Here is a 24,091-nt window from a genome sequence, read left to right as displayed (position 1 = left end):
CAGTACAAAGGGGTACCGGTGTTACCCATTCCTGTTCTGTATCACAGAACTGTGTTGTGATCTCTAGGCTGGTGTTACTGTTCTTTATCAGACAAACCTGGGATATGGGAAGCTGAAGAATGTGCCCCAGCGGCTGCACACGAGGCCATTTCTGCTGGAGGGTACTGCATTTGCAGGACAGCGAGTGCTGACACGCAGTGATGGTGAAGGAGCCTGCGTCGGAGCCCCTGGAATGCATGAGCTGTTCCTCGGCCTGACAGAGGTGTGGGCTGGGGAGATAGCGCAGGAATGTGCAGTATATAACTTGGGGGATGATTATTCTTTTCAGTGCAGCTTGAATTGGTAAATGGGACTTACCCTACAGTATTGTTCTGCTCTTTCATCTTGCTGATTTTCCTCATAAAAGGGATTTTTTTTCTGAGTGGTTCAATGCATTGGACATCAGCCTGAGAGTTCTTTTCCCAAGCTCTCCAAATGACTAGCAGAACTTTGGCAGATGCTGGGAGCTACCCTGAAGCAATGCAGTTGGTATTAAGGGCCACTCATACATATCTAATGTATATGCAGGGCTGTGTGTGGGATTTGAAGACCAGAATCCCAGAAACCTCATAGTTAATAACGAGTTTTGGCAAAAGGGAGGGGAGAGGGGGACAAATCAGTGCACCTGGACCTCCAGATGTCTTGGAGTGCTTTATAGCAGTAAAGATATCAAACGTCATATCATTCTTTAATTGTCCCTCCTCCACGGTTTTTCTGTAGAAAAAAACACTTGAATGTGAACACAAATGTCCTCCCATATTGGGGAGGATGTGGTTTGAGTAGTTCCTGGCCTGAATGTCATTTCAGTGGAGCATGTAATTTTTGGGTTGCCCAGTGGAGGGAGGACTGCGTCCTTCTGTGCCTCTGTCTCATGTTTGCATGCAGCTTTACCGGGTGCTGGGGTGTTACCTGAGCCGGTGGCATGCTCATGTTGAGAGGCCCTGTGCTGCAGGGAGTTGGGGTTGTATCAGCTGTGTGACTACACCAGCACAGTGATGACAAGCAGGAGTGTCTGGGTTGGTGGTGTTTTAGCAAATATCCTTCTCTCTTCCACACCCCACTGAGCAGCATGCTGTTAATGGAGTGGAAAATAGAAATTTCTAGATTCATAGCCCATGCCTGTGGGTCGGCTGAGCCCTACTGAGTCTTTGGAAACTGGACTGTGTGATTCCACTCTGTCGACTTGCCTGTGAGTTGATGTTTTGATGTTCTTGTAGGGGTGAGAGTGGAAGGAGGGGTGATCCTGTGGAGGAGCAACGGCTTGAAGATCTAGTATAAGCCTGTCTGGTTTACTTTATTGCTACAAAATGGTTAAATCTATCCTCTAGAGATAAATGAATTTCTCATCTTTTAACCTGGAGACATTCTGCCTCTTAAAGCTGTTCTGCAGTATTTGAGATAGTATTTGGGGCAGCAGTAAAACCGGGGAGGTCAGTGTGTGTGGTTGCCTCCAGAGTGCTGGGCCATAGCCCCTGAGATGCTGCAGCGTGTGCTGGTGTGGAGGCACCTCCCCGTGGGGAGATAAAACACACGGGGCACTGGCAGAAAGTTTCTGCGTGCCCAGAACAGGGACGGGTTCCCGACTCTTGCAGGGGTGAACAAGGGAGGTGAAGTTTCTGCCAAGCTGGCCGTTGGTGTCCGGTTCCTGGGTCCCTGTAAGGATGCAGCGGTGCCCTCTGGCCGGTGGCTGTGTGAACTGCTCCGCCTCGGTGCGCTGGGCTGATCCAGTCACCCGCTTCCTGCGGACTGGGAGGGACTAACTGGTTGATTTACACCTCCTGCAGCACTGTCCCTCAGGAGTCGCCTTGGGAAGGAACACTTCATTACCCAGTGAATCGATCGAACCTTTAATATTTCTATTTAAGTATTTAATTTTCTGTTTAAGGAGCGGTCACTGTAGTGATCTCTGTCCTTGTGGCATGAGGTGCAGCACTGCACAAAGCACAGCATCTTCGTTACAGTTCATCAGGTTACAGCTGTCTGGTCCAGTGTGTGAAAGAGCGATGCATCTTTTTTTTTCCATTAATAAATCTGCCTTCTTTTTCATCATCTCTTATCTCACGTTGTCTTCTGGTAGCATTAAAAAGTTGTACAAATCTTAAATGATTTGGGACCTCTTGGGGTGAGGTGCTGCATGGAAAACAAAAGGTTAATCCCTTTGGTTGGGTTTTGACAGTCTTTGGGACTGCAGCTTCCTTAGGTTGAGCTCCAAGGCAGTGATTCGAAGAGTCGTTTGCCTCTCGCAGGATGAAGCCCCGAAAGGTGGGGTGGACTCAGCCGGCACTGTGCCACCACCGCTCCCACCATGCCCTCCTCGGGGCACCTCTACTGTCCACGTTGGTCAGGCACAGCTTCCCAGTCCAGCAAAACTTCAGGGAACTGTGGTGGCTGATGGAATTGGATTGGAGAACGGGTTTTGTGGCTGGAAGCAGCAATGGGGATGGGCGGGAATGGGGAAGACCTTCCCTCTGTTGTGGCTGTGAGCTCGGAGGGGCGGCTGGGGCGTGAGGAAGGGTGGCCCCAGGGTCTGCAGAACATGGGGCGAGCAAGCACGAGGAGGGGTTCTTTGCCCCCATAAGCTGGTGTGTGAATGCCTGGCTTGCTCCTTTTCTTGTCCCACCGGGTGGTCTGGTGCCTTCTTGCAACTGCTTCGCTATCAGTTGTAAAGTTGAAGTGCAGTTTGGGTAACCGAGTGATTCCTCTCCAGCCTTTTCTCCTCCCTCAGCTGTTCCTCAGCTCTGCCTTGTTTGCTCAAGTCAGGAAGGGGGAGGGTATGGGGGAAGTTAATCATTAAACTGTAATGTCTTCTCCTTAACTCCTTCACAACCTGGGGGCAGAGTGTTCCTGCCATTTCCAGACCCCTCTTCTGCAGACTTGTAAAAGTAAACCCGTAAATCTAGCCGGATTGCTTCTGTGCCGTTAGTAAAAAGCAGTGGCTTTCTGTCCGATGGCTCATTCAGCAGAGTGCTGAGCCGAGGAGGTGATTCTGCGGCGAGATGGTTACATCTGCCTGTCCTGCAGTGAGGGCTGGGGGTGGAAAAATGGTTTGGGTCCCCTCTGCAGGGCTGGAGGAGCCCAACACCCTCAGAGGATTTTCACTTCCTGGTGGAGTTTGATTTGCCTTTGTCATTGGTGGGGAGAAGCAAAAACCACACCTTCTCGGATAGCACTTCGCTTGGAGGTTGTGTGCAGGAAACCTCCAGTCACAGGACCTGCCAGGTTGAAGGAATTGCAGCTCTTCAGCAGTTCCCTTGAGGTATGTGCCTTCACTCTGGAATCCACCAGCTGTTCTTTTGCTTAAAAAGAAGATTAAGTTCATTTTTTCCCAGCTGCAGAAAACTTGTATCTCTTTGGAGAATCTGCTTCTGGGGTATTTTGGCCCCTCTAGGAAGATGCCTGTGGCTTAAATGATTTGGAGCATCTTTTTGTCTAAATGAAAGGTGTATAGAGTTAATTTAATGCAGTGTTTAATTTGCTAATGGATGTATTCTGTTCTCTGAGGGAAAGACTTTTTTTTTTTTTTCCTTTTGTGATGCTTTGGTTTGTGGAAGAGAGTGAATATAAAAGCAGCACCTTCCTCATCTTGTAATGCATTAATACTGTCCTCCATTTGACCCTTTAATATATTGTCTTGAAGGGTTGCTAAGTGCCTTGGCTGATGTGGTCTGCTCTGCTCAGGAAGTGGCTTGGAGCTGGCAGGTGCCTGCCCTCTCGGAGCCGGTAGGCAGCCATTAGGGCGAGCAGTTGCTCTGTTGCTATTCTGGTGCCACCTGATAACTTCAGCTCCTTGTGACCCTGGTGAAGGATGCTGCGGGGTGGCTGTGCTCAGGCCGACCCCTCACAACCCAAACCTGAGTACCAAGTACCTGCTGTGTGTGTGAGGAGAAGGACAAATCCTGCCAACTGAGACTACCTGAAGACAGTTGGGTCTGTGTGGAGGGGAGGGAGATCCAGGGGGTTACTGAGAGCCCCCCCCATTAATGCTGCCAAAGTTGCGTTACTGTTGTCTGGATGAATTCCACATCGCTAAAGGGACCTGCCAGGTATGTCCTGATGCTCTTATAATGGAGAGTGCTGATGTCCCTGGTGAACCAGCTCCTCTCTAATAGCCTTAAAGAGGTGTGCTAGAGCTTGCCCCAGTGGAGGGCTGGGCACCCGGCCAGAGAGGCTTTCTTTAGAAAGTGAGTACAGTGCAGACCTGCAGTTGCTCACTGGAGTTTCCCCGCCAGGGACTGCAGTGGGCTCTGCAGGGTGGGTTCACAGGACAGAAGGTCCAACAAGTCAGGATTTGTCTGTGAGTCACTGCGGAAGAGTGCAGGGTTGGGGATGGGCAGAGGGTAGTTTGCAAGGAGAAATCCAGAAAGATGGAAATGTCGTTTCATGTCCCATATCTGAGGGAGAGCATTTTTCCTGCGTTAAGATTTCTGAGAGATGCTGATTGTGTGACGTGGGTTCCTCTGCCTGGCATGAGTGATGGTGTTTCTAGCTGGTGGAAGTTTTTCTTCTCTTCAGGAATTTGTGAGCAGTCTCCACCCAGCAAGTTCAGAATTGTTTCCAGGAGAAGAAATGGCGTTTACCTGGCAGCCTCTGCAAACTAGTTAACTGTTTGTGTGATATACTGAGAGAGATTTTTGTTAGGAAAACTGAAACGCATACTCCTGCTGCACTGATGGACTCATTTGAAAGTTTCATGCTTCTTCCACTACCTTAGACTCTGGAGAAAACCCCTCCTGAGATCTCGTTTCCTGCAGAAAGCAGTGCCTGCGGCCACAGTAAATGACTCTGTGATGATGTGGGCCCTGTAATTAGTCTGTGTCGATATCCTGTTGCGAGTCGATCTCTGGGCAGGTTTCTCCTAGGCTGTTCTTCTGCAGGGTGCAGTGAAACTAGCTGTTGGGTGGTTTTCCAGTTAAGACAAAAATCTGAGACTGACAGTTTTTCTGGTTGCTTTGTTACCTCTTGATGTTTTCTTTGTACTCGAAGTTTGATTAACCTGTTCGGTCCTGGGCTGCAGTAATGTTTTTCAGGGCATTTAGTAGATTGCTTAGATGAAGTCGTCCCAAAGACCTGCGGTTACAGATATCCTGAATGAGATGAAAGAGAGAAAGCTGTAGCCCAGGATTTTACCATGTTGATGGGGGGTGTTTGTGGGTTTTTTTGCTTTCCTGCAGACGCCTTACTGGCAGACCTGGAATCCACCACCTCACATATCTCCAAACGACCAGTGTTTCTAACGGAGGAAACACCTTACTCCTATCCAACTGGAAACCACACGTACCAGGAGATTGCTGTGCCACCTCCAGTGCCCCCGCCGCCTTCCAATGAGGCCCTGAATGGCACTGTGATTGACCCCTTAGACCAGTGGCAACCCAACGTATCCAGATACGTCCACCAGCAAGTAAGTGAACGTATGTGGATGGGGAGAGTGCATGCTTGTTTTGTTGGTGCAGTATTTCTCAAGGAGGTAGATGAGGGATCAGCAAGCACCGAGGATGTGTATGGCTGTGAACAGAGTTGGGAAATGCAGGGAGATGTGGGTTTTTAATAGAACTAGCTGGTCGGAGCAAAATGCAAAAAATAATTTGAAACCTGTTGTCACTGTTCCGACAGAATGATAGTGTGATGAGATTAGTGTTAGTCATCGTCTTGTGGCCTGTGGAAAGCAGACTGTTTCCAGCACAGATCTGCGACTCATAGGCAAATCTGAAGCAAGTGGAGAAGAGTTGTTCCTGGTGTTGCTCATCTGGTAGAGGCTGGCTTGGCTAGATAGCAGATTTTTTTTTTTTTTTTTCTTCCTCTGGGTTTTGTTCTGCAGTATGTATGTTTGGGGCTGCAATGCAGTAGTATATTTGCTTTGTGTTCTGTGTTTCCAATGCAAGTCTCATTTCCACAGCCTCAGTCCCAGTCTCCTGTATACAGCTCTAGTGCCAAAAGCTCCAGTGCCTCTCTTCCTCGAGACGGGCTCAGCTCTCCTTCTCCCCGTGCCAGTGAAGAGGAACACGTCTACAGGTATCTTGTCTCTCTTAAAAGATAAGACTGACTCACAGCTTGTGCCTGCTGTGGCTCAAGCTGCCTTCTGTAAATGGAAGCAAACACTGCTCCCTGTGTATGTTATGTTGCCCTGTGTCAGTTTTGATTACCTCTTTTGTAAGACACCACTGTACCTTTCATGCTCACTTCAAACATTGACCCAGCCTTTTGATTTGCTTAGCTGCAGATGAGCCTAAGGCTCCATCAGACAGAAAAGGATCTGGATTGTGTTGTGGAGGATATGATCCAGAGACAGGTGAAAAATCCATCCCCTTGTTAAGCCACACAAAAATTCTGTAGGAAGTGGGTGGCCTTTGGGTCAGGTATCCCGGGGAACTCAGTTACTTGTGGCATAGCAGCATGTGCAGTAACTTGAATTTTCAAGTAAATTTGAACTGCTTTAAACTTTCATCTTGTTAGATGACAGGTAGATAATGAGTTTATACTCACAAAGGCAGCTGCTCTTACACTGAGAGGTTGGATGAGTAGCCTGTGCTATAGGACAGACCCTTCTGTTGACATGGGGCTGAGTGAGGAAGAGGCTGTCAGAATTCCATCTCTGATGGCCCTCTAGAGTTCACTCTGTCCTGGGTACCTTTTTTACATTGTGGAGACTGGTGTTACTCTGGTGCTGTGTTCTAACCATGCCTAGCTCTTCCTGTTGAGCTTTCAGCCAAACTAATTCTGGTTAGAGGCAGGCATATCCAGAGATGGCCCAATGGAGTCAGTAATTGCAATTTTTTCAGATGACTGTATGCAATTAGTACAAAATCGAGGTAATTACAGCCATAAGTCCTCCTGTACAAGGGTCTGGCTGGCATGGCTTGGTTCTGGTTTGAATTGTAGCTTGTGTGTTTAGCTCGGGATGAAGTATGCCCTCCTCAGATTGCATTTATGGATTTTTTTTTTTTTTGTCTGAAGAAAAAGATAACTGCCCTTATGGAATTTTGTACTTGTTACTGGTATGACAGGTGTCAGGGTCCTAAAGCCTGTAACATATTAACTCTCTGAGCACTATGTGGTGGTGTGAACAAGCCAGAAGTTCCCATTTTGGATTTGGAAAGTATCTTTTTGATGAAATAGGAACCTCTAGAGCATTAGAAGTTGTTTCTTCTTTTGTAAAACTAGGAGAAAATAATTTCTCTGCCACTGATGACAGGAGGACTGTTATTACAGTGTAATTACTATAAAAATCACTACATTGGTGCTAGGTTTTGCTTTGAAACAGTTTTCAGTTGTGTGTGGTAAATGGGATCACCCATATAGGGTAAGCAATAATTACAGCTAGTGTTTTATACACACTTGTGCACAGGTACACTTCTTTCAAGGCTTGTGTATTTAACATAGTAGAGAACAGTTTCAAATTACTTTCTTATAAATTGATTAGAGGTCCCCAAACTAAAGGCTTGAGGACTTGAAAAGAGACCTTGAGTGCTGCAAGAGGCTACCACATAACCTGCTGCTCCTGACTTTTTGTTGACAGCTTGAGGACTGTACTTTTCTTCTTTCTCCAGTCTGTGCTAGCCCTGCATTCCCTTCCTTCAGAGGGAGGATTTTGCTGTTTGGTGTAATGTCGGCAGAAACAAGTAATTTTTCTGTGTGCGAGCTGATGGTTCTGCTGCTGTTCTGTTTGCCTTGGATCTGCAGACGGTTGATTCTTTGCTACAGCACACAGTCCTAAAATCTGAGGCCCTGTCCATCAATGCTATTTCTTTGTAACTGACAACTGAAGATGTGGCTGAGCAGTGGCTGTTGTAGTTACTTCACAAAGCCACATCTTCTTTTCCCCAGAGCTAAAAGCGTCAACTTAAAAAGAATACAGTACATGTGGAAACTTTGTGAACTTAATGTAAGTTTCCCTCCATCCTTCTACTGTGTCTTGACATAGAAGTTTCACATTTCCCTTTTATCTTTAGTTTCCCAAACAAGCAGAAGTCTGCAGAACCATCTCCCACAATGACCAGCTCCTCTCTGGGCAGCAACCTCTCAGAACTGGACAGACTTCTTCTGGAACTGAATGCCGTTCAACATAATCCCGCCAGTGGCTTCCCAGCAGGTAAGGAATAGCAAGATACTTGGTAGGAGTGGTTAGTTTAATTCTCAAAACAGTATCTTGCTTTTCCCTTCTAACGTCCTCACTGAGGGAGACCCCTCCAGCCCCTGATCAAAGATTGATTTAATATGGGTAGGATCTCTCGAGGTCTGTGGTGTAGCATCCTGCTCAAAGCAAGGCTGACTTCAAAACTGGGTGAACTAAAGTTTGAAGTTAGATTAGGTTGCTCAGGCCCTTACGCTGTTAAGTTCTGAATATCCTCAAAGATGGATGATCCATAAGATTTCTGGGCAATTTGTTGCTCTTGCCTATAATTAGCATGTATGTATGGATCTAAGGGTCTGAATAACTCTTTTCTGCTCCTCTTTCTCAAGATGAAGCCAGCAGAAGCCCATCACTGCCCAGCGTGACTGGATCTCACTATGTTGTCCCAGAGAACAGCAGCTCTGTGGGAGGGAAGGCTGCTCCTCCTACAAAAGAAAAGCCAAAGCGAAATGGTGCACGTGGGATCGAAGATGTGCGTCCCAGTGTGGAGAGCCTGCTGGATGAGCTGGAGAGTTCTGTGCCAAGTCCAGTGTGAGTGGTGGGTTGGTGGTTGGTGGCTTGGGTGGGGTGGCACAGACTCTTGTGAGAATAGTGACTGTAGTGTAGGGACAGATGCTGCAGGAGAGTGACAGACAGAAGATGGGCTTTATTTAAAGAGTTGGGAACCAAGCAAGTGCATGAAGATGCTGATGCTCTTTTATCTACTTGTAACGTGACGTGTACTTTTTCATACAGAAGAGGTGGATTGTTCAAACTCAGATTTATAGATGATCACAAACACCCACTGTCTGACAAAATAAATGTTTGGTCATCATCTGTTTCCTAATGGATGCGGGGGGTGTGTATGTGTGAGTGTGTGTACAAACTCATGTTAGACTTGGCAGAGAGACAGGGTCTGTCTGTGTTGTGGAAGCTGGGTCTGCGGGAGGGCTGGCCAGGGTGGACACTGCTGATGAAACCCATCATGCTGTGCTTTCCTGGGGGAGCAGTGGGACTTTCAGTCTAGGAGCGCTCTCTTAGGCTTAAATGTACTTTTTTTTTTTCTTTTTTTTTTTTTTTCTCCCCTTGACAGCCCTGCAATCACTGTGAGCCAAGGTGAGGTGAGCAGCCCCCAGCGGGTCACCGCCAGTCAGCAGCAGACCCGTATATCTGCTTCTTCAGCTACACGAGAACTGGATGAGCTGATGGCATCTCTCTCTGACTTTAAGGTAACCTATCATGACAACTTAATCCTTCGTCTTGTCCCTCCCCACCCTCAGACTCTCTTGCCCATTAGCCACACCTGTTGACCTTGTTTAGTCTCCAGAATGCCCTCTTTACCTCTCAAACTTGTTCTGAGAAACTTCTTGTGGTGGTATTTGTGCTGTAGGTGTTCCTGACTGCTATAAATTCTCATCACTGGCAGAGTAAGGCAGTTACGGGATCTGTTTTTCCTTCGGTTCTGCAGTTTGTCTGTTTGTCAAAGATAATGAGCAATGTACTGCTCAGTACAGGGTGAATTATTTTTCTGTGCTACAACTTAACAAGAAGTAAGGGAGCATGGGACACCAGTCTGCTTACTGACAGAGACCAGGCTCCTCTGTTCTGTGGGATGACCCTCCTCTTTGGAGCGTATTTTTACCCTGATGTACTTTTCCCAAGGAGGATCTTCCAGGCATGTGGTGTGAGCACTGAAGCCTTTGCATCAGGCAGGTGGAAACTTCAAAGGTTTCCATCTTAAAACAATAGCTCTTATTCACCTCAAAGTGGGATTAAATCTCAGCTTCTTGTGGGGGCAGAGGATGGCAAATACTATTCAGAATCTTGTTTGGAAATCGAACTATTGTGTTGGAAAAGAACTGCTACTTCAGTCACAAGTAGCACATAAAAAATCCCATAATAGGATAAGCTCAGGAGTAACTTGCCCATGGTCATCTTCATACGTGGAGCACTTGGCATACGTACTTGGATAAATTGTTCTTTTATTCATATCTGTATGTTATCATTCCTGCACTAGATGATTAACTATGGAGCTTATTTTCATGACACTTCATTTACCCATAATCATAGCAAAATGAAAAATATTTTCTCTTCTTTCTACTTTCATCTGCTTTGCTTATAGCCTTACTGAATTATTTAATTGAATTTGGTCTGAGAGAGGTAGAGAAAGCAAATACCTAATATAGTCTCTCTGTCGTCATTGTTGGGTTTGCCTTTCTTACATGCACATGCAAGTCTGCTTTCTAATTCTAAGGAAGTTCCTAACTCTGTTTTTTCCTCACATGGAAGATTCTGCTGATGCTTGGTGCTTCTTGCCTGTGCTGAACTCCATCTTCTCCTACCATGACTGTAGGTGGGGCAGCCAGAGCTGAGGAGAGGTAGACAGGACATTCAGTGGCAGCTTTGCTGTTTGTTGTTCTGTCTGTGCTCTGTGCCCCTATTCATGTGAGCACTTTTGATGTGTGCTCTGGGTTTCAGGTTGTTGGTTGTTACAATACCCAGAGTTTTGACCAAGTGTGTGAGTTCACACATTGCTGGGAATGAGCATGCATGCTCTGCAGCACTTCGCTTGCATTGCACTTGCTAGAATTGCATTCAGTCTGCTATTTCTGGCACAAGTATTTCATTTTGTAAAAATATAGGAGTTACTCACTGTTTTCTCTAGACTTACTGTAGTGTGTGTTTAGTCAACTGCAAATATTGACACCTTAGCGTTGCCTTTTTCCTCCATATTAGGTCCTAGGCTAGAGTGCAGGATACCCACAAATGTCTGTTCAGCCTGGTTGAAAAAACTGTGAAATTGGAGAAGAGTTCCCGCCTGTGCTGCTGGCATACCTTGCCTTGTTCCTTCCACATGCTGTGGGAGCTTGAGAGCTATCACCTAGTGCCCCTGCTGCTTTTCTCAAGGCTCAGAAAACAAGCTCAGGGTGTGGTTGCTGCCACCAGCCTTTGCTCCTAGGTGAGCTCTTGGCAACTGAGAATGACCTTGCCCAGCATAGGTTTTCATTGCAAGATACAGGGAGGGGACATTTCTAAGTGTGGGTGTTCAAATGCTTTGCAGTCTTGAGAAGAGTCCTAAAAATCTTTGTGCAACTCCAAAAAAACCTGCATGGCAGAGATGAACTGCTTTCTGTAATACTGCCTGCCTGCCTGGCTTAGTTTCTGGTTGGGCTCTGAGAGCAAACTGAAATGCAGCAAGACTAAGATTTGGCCTTTATAAATACAGCATTAGTATTTTCATAGAATCACAGAATCAGCTAGGTTGGAAAGGACCTTGAAAATCCTCCAGTCTAACCATTAACCTCACACTGACAGTTCCCAACTACACCAGATCCCTCAGCGCTGGGTCAACCCGTCTCTTCAACCCCTCCAGGGATGGGGACTCCACCACCTTCCTGGGCAGCCCATTCTAATGCCTAACAACCCCTTCTGGAAAGAAATACTTCCTGACATCTAGTCTAAAATGCCTTTTCATGAGGCATTGAACTGATCTTGTCTAAACGTTCTTCCTGAAGCACAAAGAGCGTGGCTTCTGTGATCGTTTTCCTTTTGTTAATATTGTCATTGGCTGTTTTTAATCGTTACTTTACTTTTTCCTGTCCTCCAGGTTGCTTAATTTTCCCTTCAATCCTTGTTTGGTTTTACCTTCTGTGTTTGTGCCAACTAGTGGTGTTAGCTTGTCTGTAAAAATGAATTTCTAGTCTGTACCAGTAGCAGGATGGAAGAGAAGTGGAGTGTTTGCAAAGGTGGAAGATGAAAGGCTGTTGTTCAAGTGCCAGACCTGTATGTAGTTGCAAGAAATAGGACAGAAAAACTGAGTATGATGTGTGACTAGTTGGAGTTGGTACAACTAGAAGTTGCATTAGGTGGGGGTGCAAGGAAACACTGATGTTTAATTTCCCTCATACCCCAGAGTAAAAGGTGCTATTACAGACTGATACATTATCCCTTTATCATCTTTTGCTCGCTTTAATGAGTTGCTCATTCTTCTTGCTTACAGAATCCATTTGATTTTGCTTATCTAGCTCATCAGTCTGTGAGCACTAGATTGCTTAATGCACTTGTTTTGTCAACCTCTGCCATTTCTGTGTAATATGATGCCTGCTTACTGCATAGCTAGATGCTTGTATTTAACTGTTCTATTACTGATGAGTGTTTAACCGTTGCTCTTATTTTGGAGCTAGTATCTTTTTAATATGCTGAGAACACTTGCTTTTGAGCAAAATGGTAGTCTTGCCTTGAAAATGACTGACTTCATTTTAGGATGTCTGGAAACTTAAGTGGGAACTGGGTTACTTTTACAGGTGCATCCAGTTTAGGCAAAATACAGGGGAAACACAATACTGGGAAATTCCCTCTTTTGACCTACTGAATGTACTTAGTACTTTTCATCTCTGCTGTGACTGTGGGCCTTGCTGTGCTACTCGAGGGGAGGAGCAATCTCTAAGAAATTGTGGTCCCCCATTGCTCTACTTTTCTAAGCACAGTCTCCCTGTAGCACTACTGTTGTGACACACAAATGTGTGTGAGCCAGCTCTTGACCCCTCGAGATGGTAGCAGCTTGAGTCAGCTGAAGGTATATATCTCTTTAATCTTCTGGAAAATTTTGTGCATGTTGTGATTAATTTTATCCTTTTATTCGTGATAAGTATCTCAGAAAGGTAAATAGAGACTGAGAAACTATACATGGGTTTAGGAAGTTATGTGCCCCACTATCTTAGATCATAAACATCTAACTTCTTGAGGCTTCTTTGGAAAATGTGACTTAAGTATCAGAGCAGGTCTTGAGAGCTCTTGGATTTGGAAATCCTTTGTGGATATGATTATAAAACTGTTAGAGCTCAGCATTGGTCTTTGGTTGACTTGCTGTGTGAACTTGTCCAAGCCACTGTTCTGATTTTCCCTTTTTAAGAAAAAGGATATCTCTTAGAGTTTTGCCAGGAACCACTGAAAATGGGGAAAGGAAGAACCATGATCTTCTGTTTTCAAAAGACCCTGTAAGTCAAGGAGAATGAAAAACTCTGTATCACTTGCTCTTGTTAGAGTGTATTTTGGATCAAAATTAATAGTGATTTTATTATGATGTAAATGTGGACCCTTTGGCCTAAGGGAAAGAGGCTAATCTAGCCACCTAAGCAATGCTTACAAGGGCGTGGAGTGACTGACAGACTCGAATAGATTCAGAATGTGTCACATCCAAGGTGAGATTAGTGATGTGAATAGAACAAAGCCCATGTCATCTGTTCATGCTGTGAATGCCCTGAAGCTTTGTTTTCATTGCCATGAACTCAGCCAACTGGAGCATTTTATTAGTGTATCAAGAAGAAAATGTCATGCTTTGTTCTATTCATTGATTGCTTTTTTTTTTTTCAGCTTTGAAATGTAAAATTTACATGTCTGACTATGAGTAAGTTAATGTGACCTTCACTCACAGGCTAGACATTCCTGGGTTTGTAGCTGGCTTCCTAGCGGCTGCTGCATGACCCCGTCACAGCTGCAGGTTAACACAGGAGCTATCACTTAGGAGGAGGGCATAAGTAAAGGATTTTGGTGGCTGTAGAACTTAATCTCCTGTAATTTCATGTGAAGATCAGCACAATATCATACTGGTTCTGCTCTTTGATATCTCATTTTCCTTCCTTACTTTTGGAAGTAATGCTTTGGATCAACATGGCTCTTTGATGTGGAGGTTTGATTGCTATAATGCTTAATTCTTTGCTTTTTTTCTTCTCCTTACCTCTATCTCTATCTTTTTCTCCCCTTATTCCTTCTGTCTCCTTTTTGCAGACTAGTTCCACTATGTCGCTGATTTCTGAACCATCCCTAGAACCAGTTTTCAGTTCAGCAAATGCAGCCTCCAGCAACACTCCTCGCAACTTAACAGCATTATCTCGTTCCAAACACCCTTCTGCAAGTCACAGTGGGGACTCAGCAGTGCCAACATCTGCCCCCTCAGCAGTCCTCTGCACTGAGGCAGGCAGTAACACCGTAGTTCTGCCTACTTCAGGGCATTCTGCTGCTCCTCCATATATGCCCTGTTTGCCACAAATGGTCCCTGTGGCCCCACCGTGGGTGTCTCCTGGTTCTGCTACTCGTGGGGAGCAGATGACCTCTGCAAGCTTGGTTTGGCCGAGCAGAAAGCCTGACCCTTCTAGAAATGTTTTCCAGGCTGTGCCAGCTTCCAGTGTGCAGCTTCTGTGTAGATCTACTAATGTGGAGGCCCAAGGCCTAGAGAGTCGTTTGGTGAAAGAGACTGAGAAGGAGCAGAGAACTGACTCCAAAATCTCAACTGTACCAATTTCAAACACTTTAAATAGTGAAGGGCGGGGGCAGATACCTAAAAAGCTGGATCAGCAGGGAGCATTCAGGGACAGTTCAGCCCTTCCTTCCCAGGGCAGAAATGTGGAAACAGCTTTAGATGAGCTGTGGGCCCTGGAGCTGTCTGCACATGTGCCAGAGGTACATGCAAAGAATGACAGCATTTTGAATCCTGTGTATGAACCTTCTGTTGTGGCCCTGGATCGGTGGGATGTCTTCCCAGACACTAAAAACCAGTTGGGCTTTGTAGTGGAGCAAGGACGGGATCTAAAAGCTGAAGTACCACATGAAACCAAGGTAGATGGCTGTCCTGAGCTGGTCAGGAAGAGGCAGGGCAGAGAGAGAACTCCTAGGAAGGCAGGTACTGCTAACATGAACAAAGCTGGAGGAGACCAGGAAAATGAGCAGTTCAGAAGCTCTGCAGTCAATCCAGAATCTCCTGAAAATGTCTGGAAAGCTGAATGGGATCTGCCATGCATCTCCAAACCACCCATTGAGAGGATTTCTGCATCAGGCCAGGCAGGCACTGAATGAATGTAGGAGTAGGATGAGTACTAGCTGGGACTGTTCTGACAGCGCACTAACATGTTGTGTGTGGTGTGAGTGTGCCCAGACTCACCCACACTAACAGCATGCAGCTCTGAGCAGTGTTAGCAACAGCTGCACGTCATGGCGGTTTGAAATCCTCGGCTTTATCTTGTGGTCTCTTCTGCATGTCAGTCAGCAGCACAGAACATGGTAGTCTGTAGGAAATTCACTGTGAAATGGACTTTTATTTCCTAACTGGGGTAACGTTCAGTCCACAGAGGCTTCTGAAAAGTTAAAGGGCTGTTTCAGGCCACCGGAGGATGTTCCTGGCTTGGGTTGGCAGCTCCTCTGCTCTGCTGGCCTTTTTAGGTCTCGTTGCTGGAGCTGTTAGTATTCCTTCCAGCGCTGAAGTACGCTCTGTGCACCAGACATCTCTGACCAAGAATCTTATCCTGTAAAGGGCAAACACAGAGAGGCTGCTCTGTGTCCTTGTGATGCTGAGGCTTCTTCACAGCAACAACTCAGTGGAGTGGTCGTGCTGCACCTCCTGTCTTGGCTTCCTGCTGGTTAATCTTTCCCTTCCTTTTCTAGACAGTTATTTTTGGCTGCTGTGATTATCCTTACGGGGTTTTTCCTTGCACTGACTCACTGTTCTGGGCTGTGCCAAGAAGAATTTTGGCATTGTGGAATAAATGTCATCACTCTTCTTGCTTGCAGTTGTCACTAATGGCTTGAGTTTGTGCTGTTGCATCTTGGGGCTTGCTCTGACATTGTTCTGCTCTGCTGATACTATTACCTTTGTCATTTAGATTAAATCTTTAATCAAGAGGACAAAAGAGACTTCGAATGTGCATCCAATGTATCGTGACCTCTCTCCAAGGCGTAAACTAGGTCCTGCAATATTTCACAAGACCAAGTCCCAAGATCGCTTGATTGAGGAGCTGCAGGACAGACTGGGCATCGCTAAACAGGAACAGGAAGAGTGGAAAAGCCAGGATGACTGGCTGACAGAGGGGGTCATTATCACTGTCAGACCCCAGGGGGAAGAGCAGAACGGTGGACAGCAAGTAGAGAAGGTAGAAAGCAGGGACATGTGCTGGGAATTTCCAGCATGTCCCTCTGTCCAGACAGCATTTAGTGGAGGTGCAGATTAAGTTTCTGAGTGTCCTAAGCAACACAAAATAAAGAACAAAGTCTTTCTACTCCCCCTTGTCTGGCCTGAAAAGGGAACCAGCATGCAGATCCTAGTTCTTGTGGTTTAAGAACTGGAGTGGGATCGAGGGTGCTGGTGATGGTATCTGGGCGGTCTGCTGCTATCACATGTCAAGTGTCCATGTGGGGATTATTTTTAAAACCACACTGGGAAGTCTGTCATAGAGGTTTGCTTTGTTTTCCCCAGTACTGTACCTGTGCCGGAAATTCTGGGTATAAGATGGTGCTTTTCTTTGAGCTACACAGAGAAGCATGTTTTCTAGTTCCCTTCTCTTTCTTGCTGCTTTTTCCCCTTAGATAAACATACTGGTAACAACCAGCTTTCCTGTTGCAGGAAGTGCTTGTTAGTTCCTCTTTGGGTTTATTCACCTTTCTTCTTCCTACATGTCTTTCTAGGTGGTTTTTCCTCCAGAATCCCCGCTCCCCCCAAGGAGGACGGTCTCTGTTCCAGCCTCTCCCCCACTTCAGCCTTCCAAAGAAGCTGCAAAGACAGTCCCTGCTAATGTTGCTCCCTCTCATGCCTCTGGCCCTGCACCTCTCCTCCCACTCCCACCTCAGCCTTCCCATGTGCCATCTACCCCAGCTCCTAGTCCAGTCTCATCCTCTTCCTTCAGCTTGGCTCCCCAGCCTCTCTTCCAGTGGGAAACTTCTGATGATGATTATCATGAGCTTTCTGTTGTCGGCACTCCTCCTTCTGAAGATCCTAGGCGTTTGTGTTCTCCCCAGACATGGACCCTTAGCACCAAGACAGTTGTTTCTGTTGGCTGTCAGACTGAAGATGACTCTCTCTTCCCACAGATGCAGGCAGGCTTCTCTCTCTGGTTTGTTTTTTTTAGCAGTGTTTTCCAGTCCAGCTATCGCTCCCAACTTGTTAGCTCAATAGATGCAATGTTCAGGTAAAGGCTGGTTCTGAACTGCTAGATAGGAGAGAGGACTCGTTTTGCAATATCTAATCCCAGCAGTGCCTGTGCAATAACCTGCTGGGGTGGGTGTGTGTGATTCCTGTCTGTCCTGATGATTGCTTTGTGCAGCAGGGACTTATTTCCCTCTGAGGTGAAGAAGGCAGCTCTGAAACACAGGCTGCAGCTCTCCCTGCCACAATCTCTCATGGAGTGTGGGGAGTAAAAGATGGCAAAATCTCAATACTGGAAGGAGCAGATTAGCAGTTGTTCATGTGTTTGCACGTTCAGACAGGTGTCCATGGGGAGGAGATGGTACGATCAAGAGCTGTTCTGCATGTCCCATCAGGGAAGGGCTGTAGCTTCAGGATGATGGGAAATCTTAATGACTATGAGCAGTGCAGTGGTGTGCAGTGTTATGTGTACAGGCAGCTCTCAAGCAGTAAGCAAGGAACCACCTTATATCTTGAACTGTTGTACTTTTCAGGTGACCTCTGCTCCTCCTCTCGTCCGCAGTGCCAATCTGCTGGCTGCTCATGCACCCCTGGGCCCCCCCACCCCTGAGAAGGCAGGAACTCCTTTCTGATTGCTCAGCATGGTGTGCTCTGCCCGTTGATGAGGGTGCTGCAGATGCTGCTGGGGTCTGCTCGGTGTAGATGATACCCTGTAGCGCATGGTTTGCTGCTCGTAGAGCTCCTAACTGAACTAGACTGATGGCACACCTCAGGGGTGAAAGGTGGGAATTGGAAGGGCCTTTGCATGATGAATTTACATGGGTGCTGTGCCGAATGTCCTCTGTAAGCAGCAGGCATTGTGTGCAGGAGATGGAAACAAACCTCTTTCAGGTGGGGACTGATCTGTGAGCTGTGGAGGAGGCTGGCTCGCCAGGCCCGGTACCAGGCACAGCGTGTGCAGCGTGTGCAGGTGGCTGTGCCTGCACTGAGGTCACCTGTGGCTTGCAGGAGCCTCTGGTCCCTACAGGCAAGGGTGAAGCGCTCTGTTGCTACATGTTGAATTCATCTCACCTCCTTTCTCTCCAGATGGTATTTATCACTCGTGTGTGACATTTGTGCGTGCCCTGCCTGGTGGCTGCAAATCCCTTGGTAGAGTGAGAGAGGGAGATGCTTCTCTTGACATGGTCCAGCACTTTTCCTCCTGCTGTGCCATGCGGGAAGCCCTGGCTTTGTCCCGGGACTCTGGCCTGGCTTTGGGTGCAAAGGCCTGCTGCCTCCCTCTGTGAGAACTCTCCTTGCAGTGGGGTGCTTTGGAGATTCACTGTAACCCTTTGGTAGGAAATAACTGCTGTGTGGCAGGGAGTTTGTTTTAGACTCAGAATGTTGGGCTGTGATGGTTCTGCTGTGTGCCTCCGGACTAGGAGAGGTCCAGTTACAGTAACTAGGTGAGTTATGGGATGGCAGGGAGGAGGGGAAAAGCTGTGTGTTAGACTCCATTGGGAGTCATGCTGCATGCGATGTAAGGCTGAGGAGTATGTGTGTATGTGTGTGTGTAAAATAAGCTTAAATTATGTCATGAGAATTTTTGTGGAAACAAGTAGAAACCAGGGTTTGTCATTGAGTGAACTAGTTGACTACAAGTACAGGACAGGGAATAGAGCTCCTCCTGCGGCTGGAAGGGCAGGTTCTGCCAAGGCTCTGAAGCCTCTGAATTGTGTCCCTGCTCCCCTGGCTGTGCCAGCAGCGGGCTGGTGGGTTGTGCACAAGTGTAGATTATATGTCTGTTTTAATCTATCCTCTTAGTAAAAGAAAATGTGCTCCAGACCAGCATCTCAGGGAGGGACTTCTCTGGGTCTCTAAACCTGACTAGCTATTGCAGTGCTACATCAGCTAAAATAATCTGCATTTCATTATTGTGGTTTGTCTGTAAAGGGGGGTTTGGTGGCCAAAGAGAACATACACTTATAAGTTCTGAACCTAAGTAAAACATTTCTCCCCCTCCTCTGGGAAGCCTTTCCAAGCTGTGTGTACTGTGGTGCTGTGAGTTTCAGAACATCCTCTGAGACAACTATCTTAATCCCTTTCCCTCCACCCCTGTGCATTTCCAGCTGTCTGACAATAGACGTGGCAGTCTTTCCGTTGCAGTCCTCTCTGCTAGGGCTCTGCTGTGGATGCACTGCCCTCTCTGTAGGTAAACAGCAGGCTGCTCCAAGAGAGTTATTTCCTTCCTGCTTCCAGTTGCTTAGCTCAGGCGTGGGGTGAGAGCCACCTGATGGGGACAAAGGAGACTTGGCCAAAAGATCTGCAGAAGGTGGTGCAGAGGGAGGCGAAGGAAGATGTTCTAGCTGAAAGGGTGGTAGGAGGAGGAGGAGAGGGATTTCTGTCAGAGAGGAGAAAGTGACAACAGAGAGCAACAACATAGAAATAGAGAGAGGTCAAGGGGAAGGGGCCCTCTGGACAGTGTCTCTGCTTTGTCAGCTGGCCAGGAACTGATGAAATAAAAGATTTTTGGCAGAGGTTTAGAGAGTGCTGTACTGACTGCTTGGGAGCTGCTGGTGACTTCTGCTGTGTGCCCAGTGAAGGAAAATCAAATCTTTGGTTCACAGCTCTGCTGTTATACATCCCAGGCTCTCTGCATGGCTCTGCATGAGCAGAAAACATGTGTGTACTTGATCCTGTCTCTCACAGGCTTCTGCTGTCTCCTAGCAATCTCCTGTCTGTCTCTACAGAGGAGCCACTGTCAGCAACAGCAGGCATTTATCTTGGAAGCAGCAGCGCTTGCCTTACAGTCTTTGTTTTCTCTTCCCTGCAGTTCATGGCGCAGGGGAAGGCTGGGAGCAGCTCCCCTCCATCCACAGCCTCCAAGCCTGGCAGTCAGCTGGACACCATGCTGGGAAGTCTCCAGTCTGACCTGAACAAACTGGGTGTTGCTACCGTTGCCAAAGGTGTCTGTGGAGCCTGCAAGAAGCCTATTGCTGGGCAGGTGAGTTGAAGGTGCTGTCTCATTGCTGAGTCTTGGGCTGCAGCTGGGAGTAATGGGGAGGGCTGTTTCGTGAGGCTGAAGAGACTGGAGATGCTGGAGAAACTGAAGTACTGTATTTATCCACTGGCTAGGTACGCTGTAAGCTCCTCCAGTGACCTCTACCCTGCCCTTGAGGGACTGCCCTCTCCTGAGATGATAGGTAATTCAGTTTTCATGCTACCCCAGTCCAGGGCTCACTTGAGTAGTAGAACTTGTCATTCTTGCTGACCTCCAGCTGGTATCTTGTCATGTGGTCTAGGGGAGAGGGAGATAGAGTTGTCCTTCATAATTTGTCTTGCCAACAGGTAGTTACAGCCATGGGGAAAACCTGGCACCCTGAGCACTTCGTCTGCACCCACTGCCAGGAGGAGATTGGGTCGCGGAACTTCTTTGAACGGGATGGTCAACCCTACTGCGAGAAAGACTATCACAACCTCTTCTCCCCTCGCTGCTACTACTGCAATGGGCCCATCCTTGATGTGAGTTCCTTGGGGGGATTAAGGGTGCTGGCAAGGCGCTGCAGGCTTGGATGTTAAAAACTCCACTTTACCCATGTGTCCTGGATGGAAGATTTTGTTTGGGAACTTCTGTTTTTCCTTTGCCCTGCCTCTGAAAGGGGAACATCTTAGCCCAGTCAAATTTTTAACACTAGTAAGAGGAGTTAGTCCCTCTTGCCTTCACTGAAGCTCCTTCAGAACCCCAAATAGCTCCATCACTCCAGTAACGATTCCTCAGTTTTTGTCTGTTGGTAGTTTGTAGTAACAGACACCAGTGCTAGTCCTGAGAGCTGGACGGGGCCCTGTATAAGGGAGGAAGCAGTGTGTAAGATCCTTTTAGGGTAAAAAAAAAAAGTGTGCAGTGGGGAAAGCCTGAATAAGCCAGAGGCAGGGGGAGAATTGACTCAGCTCTCTAAAGGGCAGTCTATTTTAATGCATGCTTTTGTCAGTACCAACATTAATGTGTTCTTCCCCCCTACCCAGACCCCCTTACCTCCAAGCTGAAGTAATCATTTACATGACTTGCACTTTGTCTTCTGAACAGAAAGTGGTGACGGCTTTGGACAGGACATGGCACCCTGAACACTTTTTCTGTGCCCAGTGTGGAGCTTTCTTTGGACCTGAAGGTATTACTGGTTTATGCAATCTCCTCCCTGAACTGTAGACAAGTGTGTAAGGCAGGGCTGCTGTTAGGGGACAGCCTGAGAGGTGCCTGGGGAGCTACTGAAGATGGAATTCCAAGGGATGTAGCTGTTTATGGGGGAAGGATGCTAGCAGTAGTTTCCTTTCCCTTCTGGAGAGGAAGGGTATGTGTGTGCCCGTGGGACAGGGAGGGCAGCAGACCAAGGGACAGCCACCGGCTGTGTGTGTTAGCAGGGGGAAGGATGACCCTACCCACACTGGTTACCCCGCAGAGCTTGGCTGGCCATAGGTAAAGATCAGGAGCTGATGCTCTTTGCCTCTCTTCTCCTTGGGCAGGATTTCATGAGAAGGATGGCAAAGCCTATTGCCGCAAGGACTACTTTGACATGTTTGCTCCCAAGTGTGGAGGCTGTGCCCGGGCTATCCTGGAAAACTACATCTCTGCCTTGAACACCCTGTGGCATCCTGAGTGCTTTGTCTGTCGGGTAAGAAACCAAAGGCCCTTTGCTGCTGCTGTACTACCCCTCTCATTTCCACCCTGCAGGCATCTGCTCCCTTGTCAGGAAAAGGCGTCTGTGGGGTAGTGAAGGGCAGCCAGCCCCACAAGATAAAAACATGTCAGCAACCAAACACCTTCTTGTTCCTCTGTCTGTTTACATTAAACTTTCTAGCTGCTTTGCTCTTTCTGTTCCCAGCTGCAATTATGGGCTTCTGCAGCAGCTCACAGATAAACAGACATTTTCTGTGACCTTTAAATAATTATAAGCTAAGCTTCTCTCTAAGCATTTGCTTCAGCAATCAGATTTTGAGGATCTTCCATGCTCCATCTGACAATGTAAACTAATAAGACCGACCTTGTTCAGACAAACATGTAAGTCAGTGAAATAGTGGCAGGCTCCATACAACAGACATAATAAACAGGAATACTGCAGATTAAATGCTTGGCACTCTTTCAGAGAGCCTTGCAAATATTAACTCTTACAGGCCCCAAGAGATGAGCAAAATCAGCCAGTGTTTCCTAGAGTGGGAAAGAAAGGCAGAGACCAGAACAAATAGTAGAACCGCAAGCTGCCTATTGCTGGTATGATGCTCAGAGCAGACTGTCACCATGCTGTTGGGATTGCCTGCCCAGAACTATCTGTGGCTCCCAGGATGGCATGCGGAGAGTGGAGGCAGAAGATAGCAGTCCTGTCTTTTCGGGGCTGGGGAGGGCTGTGCCTTATTGTGCAGAGATTGAGGCTTCTATCAAGCACTTCTGCTTTCCTTTCCCCCTGCTGCCACACTGCCTGTATCTGCGGGGCCAGCACTGATGCCTTCCAGGATGCGAGACTGGATTCTCTTCCTGTTTTTGCTAAAGCAGAGCAGACTTTTCGGCTGTCCTGCTGACTGAGAAAGGAGACTATTGAACTAATTGTCAGCATTAGAAAACTCTTGGTCTTGCTGCAGGCAAACTGCATTCGTCCTGATATTGAGAGTGTTTAGCTATCCATGGCTCTGCGTGCTCTTTGCTGGATTTCTGTGTACGTGTTGGGGTCCAGCTGTGTGTGATACTGAGTGTCCTCTCTGGGGAAGAGGATGGTGTTGGGGCTGAGCAAAACCAGGATTCTGGAAATCTGTCTTGTCTGAGCCTTGCTGCTGATCTGCTCAGGAAATTTGGCAGTATCCTCGACTCTCCCCCACACCCTGCTGCCTCAGTTGCCCACTCATACAAGGAGGGGAGCCTCCCCAGTCTTGTGGGGGTGGTGGGTGCTTCTATTGCAGGTTCTGAAGAGTAGCATCCTCAGCTGCCTGACACTGAGGAGGGTGAGGAGCTCTGGATGCTAATAAGCACATAGCTGATGTATCCTCTTCTCATCTGTTCAAAATCATTAGCACTGTAGAACAGTTTCTCCCAGTGTGTGTATCTGGCAGAGATGTTTCAGGATGGATGATCCTGCATGAAGTGTACCTGTGTAATGCCAGCTATTCTGAAGAGGTCACTTGTAAAGATTAATTGTGCCTCATTTTCTCAGCTGGAACCAGTCCCGTCTTCATCAGAATTCTGCTGCATGAAAGTCTGTTTTGGTCCCTGCTTCTGCATGCTATTGTGGGGAAGCTGAAGTAAGATATTTTAAAAAAACCCACAAAAAACAAACAAACAAACCCAGGAAAGGTGTTGCAGTGTTTCCCATTTCAGAGGAAGGAGTGTTCTCCTTTCTCCTGGCTGGACACATCTAGTTGCTCATCTGTAGTATGTTTTTTGGAGAAGTGAAACCAGCTGGCGGGAGGAGTGTTGTTAATTCCCTTGCTTGTGGCTGTATCTGTCTATCAACCTTTCCTTGGACACTCTTCAGAGTTTGGCTTTTTGAACAACACAACAATGCTGAAAGGCAGCAGTTTACCCTGCTCGCAGTGCAGCTAGGCTGTGCCACAGAGCAGAGGCAGCTTGTGGAGCTGCCTTCATCCCCAGCTCGTTACACAATGTGACCCCTTCGCTTTATCCTCCTGCAGGAATGTTTCATCCCGTTCATCAATGGCAGCTTCTTCGAGCACGACGGGCAGCCCTACTGCGAGGTGCATTACCACGAGCGTCGCGGCTCGCTCTGCTCCGGTTGCCAGAAGCCCATCACAGGACGCTGCATCACTGCTATGGGCAAGAAATTTCACCCCGAACACTTTGTCTGTGCCTTCTGCCTCAAGCAGCTCAACAAAGGAACCTTCAAAGAACAGAACGACAAGCCCTACTGCCAGAACTGCTTTCTCAAGCTCTTCTGTTAAAGGCATCCTAGATGGGCGCTAAGCATCTTTCTGCCACCCCCTTGGCAGTTCTGTCTCTCTGAACATTACTGTGATTTAGAAATCTTACCAGGCAGGGGAGGAGGGTGGGGCGGGGT

The 24,091-nt window shown here is 47.3% G+C and overlaps 1 protein-coding gene across 1 annotated transcript in view; it reads left to right on the top strand.

The window, feature by feature from the left end:
• PXN (paxillin) overlaps positions 1-24,076 on the top strand; it is a 46,805-nt gene extending 22,729 nt beyond the window's left edge. Inside the window, exons 2-11 of the mRNA XM_026860031.1 lie at positions 5,211-5,437; positions 5,933-6,048; positions 7,986-8,125; positions 8,497-8,698; positions 9,240-9,375; positions 19,870-20,040; positions 20,385-20,558; positions 21,121-21,202; positions 21,555-21,703; positions 23,709-24,076. Of these exons, the coding sequence (XP_026715832.1) occupies positions 8,026-8,125; positions 8,497-8,698; positions 9,240-9,375; positions 19,870-20,040; positions 20,385-20,558; positions 21,121-21,202; positions 21,555-21,703; positions 23,709-23,975 (1,281 nt within the window). The 5' untranslated portion in view covers positions 5,211-5,437; positions 5,933-6,048; positions 7,986-8,025 and the 3' untranslated portion in view covers positions 23,976-24,076. The remainder of the gene's footprint in view (positions 1-5,210; positions 5,438-5,932; positions 6,049-7,985; positions 8,126-8,496; positions 8,699-9,239; positions 9,376-19,869; positions 20,041-20,384; positions 20,559-21,120; positions 21,203-21,554; positions 21,704-23,708) is intronic.
• Positions 24,077-24,091: the final 15 nt, after the last annotated feature.

Source organism: Athene cunicularia (genome assembly GCF_003259725.1).
Source record: "Athene cunicularia isolate RWA chromosome 15 unlocalized genomic scaffold, athCun1 chr15_part1, whole genome shotgun sequence".
NCBI classification, from domain to species: Eukaryota; Metazoa; Chordata; class Aves; order Strigiformes; family Strigidae; genus Athene; species Athene cunicularia.
This window is presented reverse-complemented; position numbering and strand designations above follow the sequence as displayed.